Consider the following 13,256-nt stretch of genomic DNA (forward strand, 5'->3'; position numbering starts at 1 on the left):
CAGTGGTTATGTGTGGGTTGGGCTGTCGATTTATTTCATTCAAAGTGTGGGCCACACATAATTCTTAAACCATTCACATCAGACTCATGCAGGGCCCTCGGGATCACGATTGTAGCTTAAGTCCCCTTCCTTTCCCTTTGCCGTTTTATAGCTGAGGAAGCAGACACTTGGCGAAGCTCTACCCTCAGGTGGTAGCTGACGTGGGAACAGAATCTCGTTTTCTTCTTTTATACACTGTGCTGCATCTCTCAGGAAAGGACCAGGTATTTGGGTTTGTGTGTGTGTGTGTGTGTGTGTGTGTGTGTGTGTGTGTGTGTGTAGAAGAGTCTGTATTTGCACTATTATAGGGATCGTAGAATATCTCTCAGTCCTCCCTATAGGACTAACTCGTAAACCACCTAGCAGATACCTGAGGATTTAAAAATAATTATTTGATTATAGTAAGAACACTTAGCATGAGATCTACCCTCTTAATAACTTTTTAAGCGTATAATACAGTATTGTCAGCTATCGTTACACTGTTGTACAACAGGTCTTTGGAATTTATTCACCGAGGAGGTACTTGATCTTCCTAGAACCTATAAACTGAATTCTTTCCTCCCCAAGGCTGTTGTTTCACTCACCGGAAGCACTTTTCTTGGTTAAGAGGTTGCTTAACTGGGCTTTTCACCATTGTTTTGCCAGCCTGGGAGCACCTGCTATGTCTGTGACTCTCTGGACAGAATATTCAAAGGAATTATATACCTGTAAAAACTGCATGTTAAAAAAGGATTAAATAGTTTAGGCCTTCCATGATTTGGGGGGCTGCCAATCCGATGTGGCTAAGTTTGTTTTTTTCCTGAATATTCACATAATAAAACCCACCTCCTGCTTATCTCCACCTTCTCTCCTCTTACATTTCATGTTCACTTGTATAAAAATAAAAAGTATTGTGAAATTGAACCTGTCCTCAGACTGATCATCAAATCCTGAGCCCTTGAGAACCTGAGTTTTCGACAGATAGCAAATGTCATCTTCTTTTTAAAAAAGTTAATCCTTTTTTGTCTTGTTAGACTAGAATAACTTTCTATGGATGTGTTCTCGAAGTATAGTCCATTCTTGTGAAGGACTTAATGCTTCTAGTAGTTTGATATTTTTATATTATGGATGCATATACTTTGGGATAAATGCTATATGACTTGCTTAAAATACGAAGGTCAAAAATTAAGTTTGCAAACTCATCCTAGAAAAAGTGCTATATACCTCATTGCTGAATATCACTAGGGTCACCTTCGAAGTACTCCCTGGGGAAGCTATGCACCAATGCCTGTGCCTAGTCCACCCTTCAAAGCAATTTTGGAACTCTTTTTCTGGAATGGCCATCAGAACTGTCATTGTATTAGGTTGGTGCAAAAGTAATTGCGGTTTAAAAGATTAGAAGTTGCAAAAACCACAATTACTTTTGCACCAACTTAATATTACCCTTGATGTCCTGAATGTCATCACAATGTCTTTCTTTCAATATTTCCTTTATCATTGGGTAAAGAAAGAAGTCATCGGGGGTCAGATCAGGTGAGTCGGGAGGGTGTTCCAATACAGTTATTTGTTTACTGGCTAAAAACTCCCTCACAGACAGTGTCGTGTGAGCTGGTGCATTGTCGTGATGCAAGAGCCAGGAATGATTGGTGAAAAGTTCAGGTTGTCTAACTTTTTCACGCAGCCTTTTCATCACTTCCAAACAGTAAAGTTGGTTAACTGTCTGTCCAGTTGGTACAAATTCGTAATGAATAATCTCTCTGATATCAAAAAAGGTCAGCAACATGGTTGCAACAAGTTCACGAACTTAATTGTCACACCTCGTATATATTTCTCTCAAACCCTTTCACTTTTCCTTGTCACAGTGACTTGGGAAGAAGTGCTGAGATTTACCAAGTATTTTTTGTTGTGTATAGTTTTCTTTATTTCCAGCTGCTTTCAGTTTCATAGTTGAGTGTTAAGAAAGTAGCCTGTAAATGGCATGTGATTCTTCTGCTTAAAGTATTTTAAGGAGAAAGATATTCGAGGACTAAAAATCAGATTAAAATAGAAGGAAAAAATAAAACAGAAATAAGTCATATGAAGTGGAAAGAGTCAAGCAAAATGAGTCAGAAAAATGATTTATTATTAATAATGTGTGAATTGGATTAATGAAGAGTTCATACCTGGTACTGCCCTCCTTCAAACGGGGAGAGGCTGCTGTGTCTCCCCACTGCGAGGTTTGGTACGTGAGAGCCTCTTCCAGATGTGAAGAAGACCTTTGCCTAAGTGTTCTCTTACCCTTCAGACGGGGTGATTAATGAGCACTGTTTCCCCCCATTTCTTCTTCACTCAGTCTGTAAATGTGTGTGGAGAACCCCTTATGTGCCTGGCACAGTGACAGAGGCCAGAGAGCCTAAGTAAGCAAGAACAGTGAGGAGCTTTACCGTCTCTGAGCTTACAGTTCGGTGGGGAGACAGATACCAATTTTTACACAAATAAGGGTAAAAATAATACCGGAATCAGAGGAATACGATGGTGCAAGGGAAGTGTTACTCGGGGGATTTGACTTTGCTAGGTGGAGGGAGTTAGGGCAAGCTCCCTGGGTTAGTGAGATTGGAACTGAGATTTGAAAAGCGAGTTCTGGTTAACCAGGTTGGCAGATAGGTTTGAATCCCAGTATTGGCCTTGGGCAAGTTGGTGACCTTGTGGTGGTGACCTTGAGCAAGTTACTTCACCTCTCTAAGCCTTCGTCTCTAAAATGGATGGTTGTGAGAATTAAACGAGGCGATGCACGTAATGTACTCAGCACAGTGCCAGCACACAGTAAGCTCTCGTAAATGGTAGCCATTTTTATTACTATTTGTGTTTTCTGTTCATTTTACTGGAAACATTGAAAAGATGCTTGCTTAAATCTTTCCTTGTTCTGGTGAGCAAGAGCCCCTAAATACTTGAGAATAGTTCTCTTGGAGAATGAAAGGGAGATTTCACAATGATCTTCAATTATGCCATTTGTGCTCAGCATCTAAGGCTCTTGTAGAGGCGTTGGTGTGAACTCACATTCAGAATGGGCCAGTGGAAGCATTTTTAATATACTAGGATTTTAAGACACAAGCATTATTAGATCACACCTCCTACGTTTCGTATGGCAGTTAATTATAAATAGCTAGGCTAATGCATGTTTTCGGTACCCATACCATATTCTGTTTGCCTAGTGAGTTTTGCTGCAGTGTTTATAGTTATGTATGGATATTTCTTGTAGCTAAAATGTGCATCTTTTGAATCTTGCTTTTCTCTCTCTGATCTGTAGAGCTAGCTCTAGCTATACATGTATATGCAAATGTCCAATCCAACTTTTTACTGGAGTAGTAGTTTCTTGCACCTTTCATTGTTCTTACATTTGGAAGAAAAAGGTAACAAGAATTCCACCAGTGGTCATACTTAAATTTTGTTGCATGCTTGCTAAGTGCTTTCAGTATGTTATCTGATTTAATCCTCGCAGTAACCCTATGAGGTAAACACTCTTAAGAACCCTTTTTCTCCCTATAAGAAAATGGAGTCTCAGAGAGGTTAATTAACTTGTCCAAGGTCACACAGCCATGAGTGGCATAGTTGGGATTTGAACCCAGATGTGAATATCTCCAAATCTGAGCTCTAAACACTTTGACGCTGCCTTTCAAATTAGTTATTGAAGATTATCAAGCCTGTGTGCCAGAAAGACTTATTATACTTGTATGGTCGTGGGAAAGACTTAGGAGAAATGTCAGTGGAGTCTATAGAGCCTGGGGAAACTTGTTGAATTTCAATTTATTTACTGAATCAGCAGAAGTAGTCTCTCAGTAGTGTCTTTCTGAATTATGTTCCTGTTTGTTACAAGCCGTGGTTTTACAGTTCAGACCTTAAGCACCCCTAGTGTTGATAAGAGAAAAATTTTGAACTGTCCTAAAATGACAGCAGGCAGGAGGGAGGCAGGAGGAAACAAGGGAGGTTATTCCGTTAACAGCTGCATCAGAAACCGAGAGACTGCTCCCATTCCTGAGTGTATATTGAAACTCAGAATCAACTTCCAGGTGGCTATGTCCGCTCTCACCTAAAAAGGGGTAGCTGACCATCAGACGCTAGCTTCCGCATCCTGCTTGCCATGCACTCTCTCCATGGTTGCCCACAACCAATCCAAAAGCAGCAAACACTTCTTCCTTACTGGCTGTGCACCTATTCCAGAACCATCTCCGCTTCACCTCTTCCCACCCACCCTTATCTGTAGCCAATGTAAATTCTTTCAAAACAGCTTTCATCTTTCTAACCCAAACCCATTGTATAAGGAGCGCCGTCAGCTCCAGGACAGTGGCCGTGTTTGTCCTCTCCCTCTCGCCCTGCTGCTGCTGGCTTAGACACATATCCCAGGACCTGGTCCTGTTTCCGGCTAACATATGGCTCAGGAAACCCTTTCTTTCAGAAAAGCTTTTGTCCTGGAAAGTGTCTGCTTAAGAGTGTGTATCAACCCCAAATTAAATATGCTTATGAGTGTGACAAATTCATTACTTAAAATAATATTTTCCCTTCTTCCTCATTCTTTCCATTTCTGTTCCTCAATTCCTACATTCATAGCTTTACCATCGTTAGGTCAACTATTATTCGCTGCCTTGACTCTATGTGGGAACTGCTTCAAATCCATTTGGAACCCAGGGGAGAATGAATTATAAATAAGTACTCTATTCAGGGTGTAGACAATATGGGCGGAGTTGGAAAGACGGATCAGTGAGAGCTTTGCCCAATGAAGCGGTTGGCTTTCAGCGCCTGGCACTGCCACAGACTTATAGGGAGCTGGGCTGTGCCCACTTCTAAGCCATCTGAATTTGCTCTGCAGTTCTTGTTTTGTTTTTCTGACAATGCAAATCCTGCTTCAAAACTTAAGTATTGTTTTTGACAGATTAGAACTGAATAAAACTACAACCTGATGTGTCAGCTAAGGGAGGCAGGAATATCAAACACCGTTGGAGAGAGAAAGTCAAGTATTCACATCTCCAGGCCTTGTTTCCTTTCCTAGTAATTGTTTTTTCCTGATTCAGCAAAAGAGGCGTGGGGGGCTCTTGTTTATGCCATATATTTATGTATGTTATGATGTGTATTTGCATATTTTATCTATATTTTCAAATCACAAAAGTAATATTTAAAAAAATAAAAGTTGTTAACAATCCAGGAGTATATAAAGTGGGAAAAAGAAAAAAAAGGGACGTTCCTCCCATCCCCACCCCAAATATCTTCCCGGAATATTTTTCTGTACATTGAAGCATATAAGTGTATACACATATACGTACGCACTTAAGCAGTGGAATCCCACTCATGTTTTCCGCAATTTGTTGTTTCCACTTCGTGCATCATGGACATCCCCCCATCTCAGCACTTACAGATTTTCCTCCTGTTTTGGAACAACTGCAAGGTATTCATTCCGCAAGTGCGCCTTACTTTATTTCCTTAGTCCCTTGCTAATAGGCACTCGGGTTGTCTCAGCTTTTTCAGTGATAAACACGGCTACAGTGAGCAGCCTTACACGTGTGGCTTTGCCCCTGGGAGCTAATCTTCTCAAGGCTCTTGTTCTAGAAGCAGGGATGCTGGGTGGAAAGGTGTGTGAGCTCTAGACTTTGGAGTCTGTAACCCTGTATTCCGGTCAGGGTCAGGGTGTGAACAGCGACCTGACTCAGACGGAATCATGTCATCTGTGCTGTTTTCTGTTTCCACGAGGTGGGCAGAGTGGCATGCAGCCCAGGGTCACGTGCCTGGGTAGAGCTAGGGAGTGGGCATGCTGATTCTCCCAGCTCTCTTCCCCCATTCAAATTTATACAGGTAACGATGTGTAAATCTTGACTTTTGCTTCAATCCAGACGTCTTCCCAGAGAACCTGTCAAGTCTCCTCCTCGAATAAAGCCAGCGTGGGTTTTCTTTCCCACCTCCCAACCACCTGCATTTGTTTTCCTTCTTGGTCTTTTCTTAACCTTTGGACTTTAAATCCCTGACAAGATCATGAGATTAGATGTCTTTGAAAAAGACTCTCACTGGCTTTGTTTAGTTTGGTCAGTTTTGTGACTCCTTCCCCCTGAGCCCTTTTCTGGCCAAACTACCTTGGCCAAGGTTCCTTTGGTCTGTGTACCGTGGATTCAGCACTGACAGCTTCCCAAGGTTTGGCTGAGGCAGGAAATTCATCACGTACCAGGAGGCAGTGAGTGAGCTGACCCCTGGGCACATGTGTGACTTCATTGTCTCCTACTGCTCTCTGTTCAGCAACAACTTATGTCAAAGGGCTGAACAAGTCACTTAAATTTCCCAGTTGTAATTTACTGGGTTTTACTATTGGGCTCTGACATGTCTTAGGACAGAGGCTATTTTTGCCAGATTCGTCGCCCATGTCATTCTCCCTCCACTTCATCTCCCGTCTGCTCACCACCCTCCTCTCCACCATGGCGGACGTCACTAATTGATTGCTTGTGCCCCTTTCCCACAGAGCCGTAAAAGCCCTGGAGGTCTTTCTGAAGCCCTCCAGGCGGCAGGTTCTGCTAGATTACATAGGGTCTTGAACAGGATTGCTACCCTTTTGCTTTTTATATAAAAGACACAAAAACCTCCCCCAAACCTATCAGACACACTCCCTGTCATTTTATAAAAGGGAGAATATTCTGATACCCCCAAAGCAGCAAAGACATAATCTAAGAATAAAGGAGAATCCTTTAAATGGAAAGGTTTTGGCTGTATAAAAAGTTCAGTGCACTGTTTTCTTTTTCCCATTTTGCTGTCGACCGCTAAAAACTTGGTCATGGATCTAAGTACCATTTAGGGATTAATGGTACTGTTATTAATTTCGGACAGTAGAGGTTTTTCTCTTTATATCTTGGGGCAAGTCCTACAATGCAAACATTTAATTCCTTTAATCCAGGTGATACAGCTTCTTGGTGTTGATGTGTACTTGGATGAACATTTTATTATTTCTACGTAAGAGTGCTAGTTGGTTATTTTACAAAATAACAGAAAAGGTTTTCTAATACTTTGAGGATTAAATAAGGATGCATTCTCACGATGACTCTCCTGCTCACTGTTCGTTCATTCGTTCCAGTTATTTGTTGCTCATTTGCTATTATGTGCTGGGCACAGGGGTGAGGCAGTGAACTGGTCAGAGTCTCCGCCTTCTTGGAGCTCACATTAGAGGGAAAAACACATATAAAAAAGTAATAATAAAGATTCAGATTGTACGTACCATAAGGAAATAAAACAATGTAGTTGGGAAGAGAATTGCAGCAAGGATGACTTTGGTGACACTTGAGCTGAGGACACAGAAAAGATCTAGGGGAAAACATTCTGAAAAGAGGGACCAGTAAGTGCAGAGGCCCTGGGATGGAATGGAGCTGGTAGTAGGTATGAGACATGGAGAGAAGGCCAGCGTGGAAAGAGCACAGAGGAGAGGAGAGTGGATGGAGGGGAAGCAGGAAGGCAGGCTGGGATCAGTCCACGTGGGGCTTCGAAGTCATGACGAGAGGTTTGGTGTTTATTCTTATTGCAGTGGGAAGCCATGGAAGGGTTTTCTGCAGGAGAGATGTTTGGTCAGAATTTTGCATTACGATCGCTCGGAATATGTGAAGAATAAGATTGTGTGGAGCAAATGGAACGTCGTTTGGGAGGCAAACTAGAGTTTGCCAACACAGATACTGATGAGATGTAGGGTACATTTGGAAGCAGTGCCAACGGGGCGTGTCTCCATACAGCTCCTACCACGGCATCTGAAGATAGTGGGTGCTCGATAAATATTTGTAAAAGGGAAGAATGGGGAAGTTGGTAGGTTTAGAAGGGAACAGGCTATACACAGTCACCTTAGTTATGGATACTTTTGCTTCTTTGGTTTTCAAACTTCCTGAATTACATTACTTTAAATTTAAATAAAGATATGTAAAAAGAATTATTTTGCTTTAGACTATTTACTTTTCAGAGGTCACAGAGCATTTCTTTGGGTTCTTTCACGTAGTACGTAGGTCTCTCCCGCAGACCATGCAGAATGGCCATGGTGGTCTTCTTAAGCCAGGAGACCTTGAAGCTGTGGGTATACTTTTTACCCACTAGGTGCTCAGGAAGGAACTAGAATAGCACTTACAGATCCCAAGGTGATTTTTCCTGTGACTGATGTGATTCGGGTCCTTGTAGGTTCAGAATGAACCTCAGGGCTTGCTTAGACTACCTGACAGGCCTGTTCTTTTCCTTTGCCAAAGCAGTATTAGAGTTACAGATTAGTTTTGGGGACCTGCCTTCTAATTATTTTTTCTACTAAAGTTTTCCTAATACAAACTTATATTTAACCGACTTGACTTTAACCTCACAATAGTAACCCATAAAGATGTCAGTTTATTGGCTCACTCTTGAAAGACTATGAAACAAAAATAGAGATGGGAAAAAAAAAGTTTCATGCACTATTTTCAAACTAAAAAGATATCAAAAATAAATGCCAAGGGGTTAGGGTGCCGATGTTTATCTCCGTGGAATGTAGGGGACATTGTACCATCTAGTTAACAGCAAAATCTTGAAGAAATCAGTCATTCCTGTGCCTTTTAGCTTTTCCACCTTCAAAGGCAAGAGAACTAAACACCTTGGTTGAGAAAACAGAGTTGCTCCTCCAACTGTATGCAACCTTGTGAAAGATGGAGGCTCTTTAAATATCAGACAAGACGACCAATGGCCCCGGACCAGGTCACAGGAAGCCGCATGTCTGAGCCCATCTTTTCTCTGGAGTCTCACTTTTCACGAATCCCCTCCATCCCAGCCCCAGCAAACCACTTGGTTCCCAAACGTGACTTCCACCTTCTTGTGCCCCTGCATGTAATCATACTGTTCTCTCCACCGGGCACCCACCCTCTGCCATCTTACCTCCAGCATTCAAGACAATAGAGCATAAGGTTCAAGGGAGGACCAATGACCCTGGAGCAAGACTCCCTGAGTTCAAATCCCAGTTCTGTCTCCAAGTAGTTGGATGACCTTTGACAGATTACTTAAATTCTTGGTGCCTCTGTTTCTTTAACTGTAAAATGGGGGTAATAGTCATGCTTACCTCGTAGGATTTTTTTTTATGAGGATATATGTAAAGTTCTTAGAACAGTGACAGTTGGTCAGAAGCACTCTCTGTGTTGGTTATTAGCTGGTAAAGTCCGGATTGTCCTGTAAGCCTGTGTCCACTAACTGACATGGGAATGGGGGCCTCCAGACCTAGGTTTGAATCTGAACCCTGGTTGACCTTGGATGGTTATTTAACGTCTTTGAATGTGAGTTTCCCCTTCTGGAGAGCAATGTCTCATGTGGTTGCTGGTTGAGTCATGTGTGAACTGTGTGTGAAGTGCCTAGTTTAGTACTTGGCACCCGGATGACACTTAACAAGTGTTAGTTTCCGTCCCCCCTTCCCCTGTAGCATCTGTTTATCACCTGATGCCTCGGACCTGCTGGTTGCATGTCCTCCATTAGACTATAGATTCCTTAGTTTTCTTTGTTTCTCTACAGCATGCACTTAATTCTTTGGTTTCCTTATTCATTGATTTCCACCCGTTTGCTCACTCAATCATTTTGTTCATTCATTTACTTTCACTCTCTCTTGTTTATTCAAAAATAATTTCCTAAGTACTGGTTAAGTGTGTTGGGTGCTAGGAATCTTCCATTCTTCCAGCTCGGATCCAGAAGAGAAATGACAAGACCTGGAACTAATCCAGTGACGTTGGTGACTGAAAGAAGGGAGTGGACTTACGAGGCATTCAGAGAGAGGGTTGGCAGGGCTTGCTGACCAATTGGATTTGGAAAGTAAGGGGGAGGAAGAAATCAAAGATTGTTCCTGGGGTTCCCGCTCGAGTCACCGTGTAGCTATTGACACTATTAATTAAAATGAATAACATAGGAAGTGGTAGAATTGGTTAGGTTGTGGAAGGGCAAGGAAAAGGTGTTGTGTGATACGCAGCCTGGGTTGGACACAGGGAGTCTGAAATGCCTGGATGGAGAGGTCCCCTACGAGGTGGCCCAGCTGGCCTCAACGGCAGTTCTGGTTCTGGACTATTTTGCATATGACAAGGGAGTGGTAGCCAAGACAGAGAATGAGTGTAGAGCTGAAGAGAACAGGGCTGTCAGCGTCCCGTTGGGGAACTGCCCTTAGTAAAAAGCAGAAGGTAACAGTGAATTTGTGACTCCTGCTGGGAAGCCACGTGTGGTGCCTCACCACTGAAACTGTGCATGTCTCCTGTCAAGAACACACCACTCACTGTCTGCCTTTCAAGACCAGCCCTTGGGTGTCAGTGCAGAAGTGGGGGAAAGAACGGCCTCTTCCCCATTGTGGGCCTCACCCACGTCAGCTGCAGGCCTGAGCTGCATCAAGGGTATGTCTCCTTCCTCTGCAGTATATCTCACAGAACCCTTCTTGAATAGGTGGTACGGTCCCTCTCTCCTAGCAGCTGTGTTTTGTCACTTTCTGCCTCTTCAACTGGAGCGCAAATGAGGAAACACACCAACCACCACTTCACCTCATACCCATCTCTGCTGCTCCTGCCGTGTGGTATGTCGGAGCCTCTGTCACCTCGGCCGCACTATGCCAGTGGCCTGCGGACAGGTCTCCCTGCTTCTGCTCTGGCCCCCTCCTTGTTGTGTATTCCCCACACAGACATCAGAGGGATCTTGTTAAATGTAAGTCAGATTATATCACCTCTGAAAATGCTCCCGGGGCTTCCAGACGCTCCACTGGGTCCAGGCCCACATGACCAGGCCTTGGCCTGCCTCTCAGAGTGCATCTCCCTCATTCGTCACACTCCAGCCACAATGGCTTCCGTGGCTTCCCCAGCTATTCCAAGCTTGTTCCACCTCGGGGCTTTGGCACGGACAGGTCACTCCTCTTGGAATGCTCTTTCCCTAAACTGCTTTGCCACTGGCTCCTTCCTGCCTTTCAAGTTTTGGCTCAAATGTCACCTCCTCAGAGAAGCCTTCCATGATGACCGGAACGTGAAGTAGGCCCCACAAAACCCCGCTAGTGACTCTCAAGCACATCATCCTGTTTCCTCTTCTCCATTAAGCTTGTGCATTATCTTGCCCACTTATTTACACGTTTGCTTGCGTTCTCCCACTACTCTGTAGGTGAGACCGTGACCTGGCTGTCTCGTTCATTGCCCTGTCTCTGATGGCTGCAGCAGAGTCTTTAATACTAGGCTGAATGAATTAGCCAGGACTGTCCATCTTCTCTGAGATGAGAACCTGAGCTTGTTTGTTGAGGCAGGAGGGAGGGACTAGTGAAAAGGAAGACGTTGGAGTTATTAAGGGGGTGGGATCGTTGATGGACCAGTGTCTTGAAGGAGGTAGGGGAGATCATGAAGACGGGGGAGGTTGATGTTTTTTGGGGACTGAGGGAAGTGGGTGAATATATGGGTTGGTTTCAACGGGGCAGAGAACCGAGATGAAGAATTTAAACCTGCTGGTCCTACTATCTTGATGAAGTGCGAGATGCAGTTATCAGATGACAGAGGGAACGCAGACCTGGGAGAGCTAGGAGCCTGGAGGTAAAGGTCTGAAGCTGCGGGGGTGAGTGGAAGACTCCAGAACCCCACGGAAGCTGGTCCTCAACCTGGTGACGGAGCCTGTAACAGAAATGACCGATTTTTCTTCATAGTGGATAGGACGAGAGAGAAAATGGAAGAGACAGAGGGTAAGTTGAGCCGTGTTTGGGGGATTGACAGATAGAAGCAGCTGGTGTCTCAATGAAACAGGAAACTGAGAGTGCTGGAGGGAGTATTTGAATGGTACAAGGCAGTGAAGTCCAGAGGGACAATAGAAAGTGTAGGATCAAAGTTCTGATGGCTTTTCATTCAAGTGGAGAAGCAGACTGGGTGAGAAAGAGGAAGTGAGATAGGAAGGGTGGACTTTGAGAGGGGACGTCTGGTTTTACACTTCAGAGAACTGTTCCGGGTTGGGATTGGGGGAAACACGTTGGTAACAGGTTCGGTCACAGCAAGAGAAGAGATAGGCTAAGGCAAGTGTAGGGAATGCTAAGTCATGCCTCAGGCATAAGTTCCTCCTGGGCGGATCAGGAGAGAGTGAGGAAACTCACGGGGCGGGCAGAGGTCCCTAAAAATGTAGCAGTGAGGAGTGGGGAACCTGGAGAGAAGTCCGGCCAGGAAGCGAGGAGGAGGGAGGTGCTCACATGCCTGGGTTCCAGGAACTTCTTGGTAGGTTCTTGTCTGGCGATAATGTGACTAGGTCCTGAGAAATGGGAGTGCTTTGACCTGGGAGGGTTACTGGGAAGGGGAGGGTGGAGAAGCCAGGGCACCTGCTAAGATAATGGTGCGGAGATGGGTTGGAATGTGGAGCATTTGCTGGCTTTCAGCTGAGTGTTCCTGAGGCGTAGTGGAGGGAAGGGTTCCATTTGCAGGGTGAGGGCACTAGGACAGAGCAGGGTCAGGGGGTCAGGCAGTTCTTTTTTTTGTTGTTTTTAACAGCTTTGTTGAGCTATCCACATACTATACGATTTATCCAATTAAAGTGTATAGTTCAGTGGTTTTTAGTATATTTACAGATACTCATGTGTACAGCCATCACCACCGTCAATTTTAGTATATTTTTATTACCCAATGAATATTTCACTGCCCTTTAGCTATCACTCCCCTATATCCCTAACCTCTACCTTTCCACCCACCCCACCGAGCAGTCAGGAATCTCTTTTCTGTCTTTATAGTGTTCACTGTTCTGGACTTTCATATGAATGGACGTTTTATCGTAGGTGGGCGAAGTTGTAGCAGGTCTCAGCACTTCATTTCTTTTTATTATTGAATAATATTCCATTGTATGGATGTACGTACCACATTTTGTTTACCAATTCGTCCGTTGATGGACATTTGGGTTATTTCCCTCTTTTGGCTATCATGAATAACGCTGATATTTATATCCGAGTTTCTCTGTGGACACGTTTTCATTTCTCTTGGGTATATATACTTAGGAGTGGAATTGCTGGGTCAAATGGTAAGTTTATGTTTAATCATTTGAAAAACTGCCAGACTGTTTTCTAAAGTGGCCGTACCATTTTACATTTCCACCCGCAGTGTATGAGGGTTCCAGTTTCTCTGGATCCTTGCCAACATTTGTTATTATCTGACTTTTTGATTCTAGTCGACTTAGTGGGTTGAAATGGTATCTCAGTGTGGTTCTGATTTGCTTTTCCCTGATGACTAATGATGTTGAACATTTCTTCATGTGTTTGTTGGCCATTTGTAAAT

At 43.8% G+C, this 13,256-nt stretch overlaps 1 protein-coding gene across 4 annotated transcripts in view; it reads left to right on the top strand.

The window, feature by feature from the left end:
• SNX10 (sorting nexin 10) overlaps nucleotides 1-13,256 on the top strand; it is a 66,023-nt gene that overhangs the window by 16,325 nt on the left and 36,442 nt on the right. The window contains exon 1 of one of the 4 annotated variants that reach the window (XM_074340895.1): nucleotides 12,015-12,212. The exons of the other annotated variants lie outside the window; for them this stretch is intronic. Within the exon in view, the coding sequence (XP_074196996.1) occupies nucleotides 12,030-12,212 (183 nt within the window). The 5' untranslated portion in view covers nucleotides 12,015-12,029. Of the gene's footprint in view, nucleotides 1-12,014; nucleotides 12,213-13,256 lie in introns of those variants that run through there. 4 annotated transcript variants of the gene reach the window in all.

This window comes from Rhinolophus sinicus, linkage group LG09 (genome assembly GCF_036562045.2).
Source record: "Rhinolophus sinicus isolate RSC01 linkage group LG09, ASM3656204v1, whole genome shotgun sequence".
Taxonomy (NCBI): domain Eukaryota; kingdom Metazoa; phylum Chordata; class Mammalia; order Chiroptera; family Rhinolophidae; genus Rhinolophus; species Rhinolophus sinicus.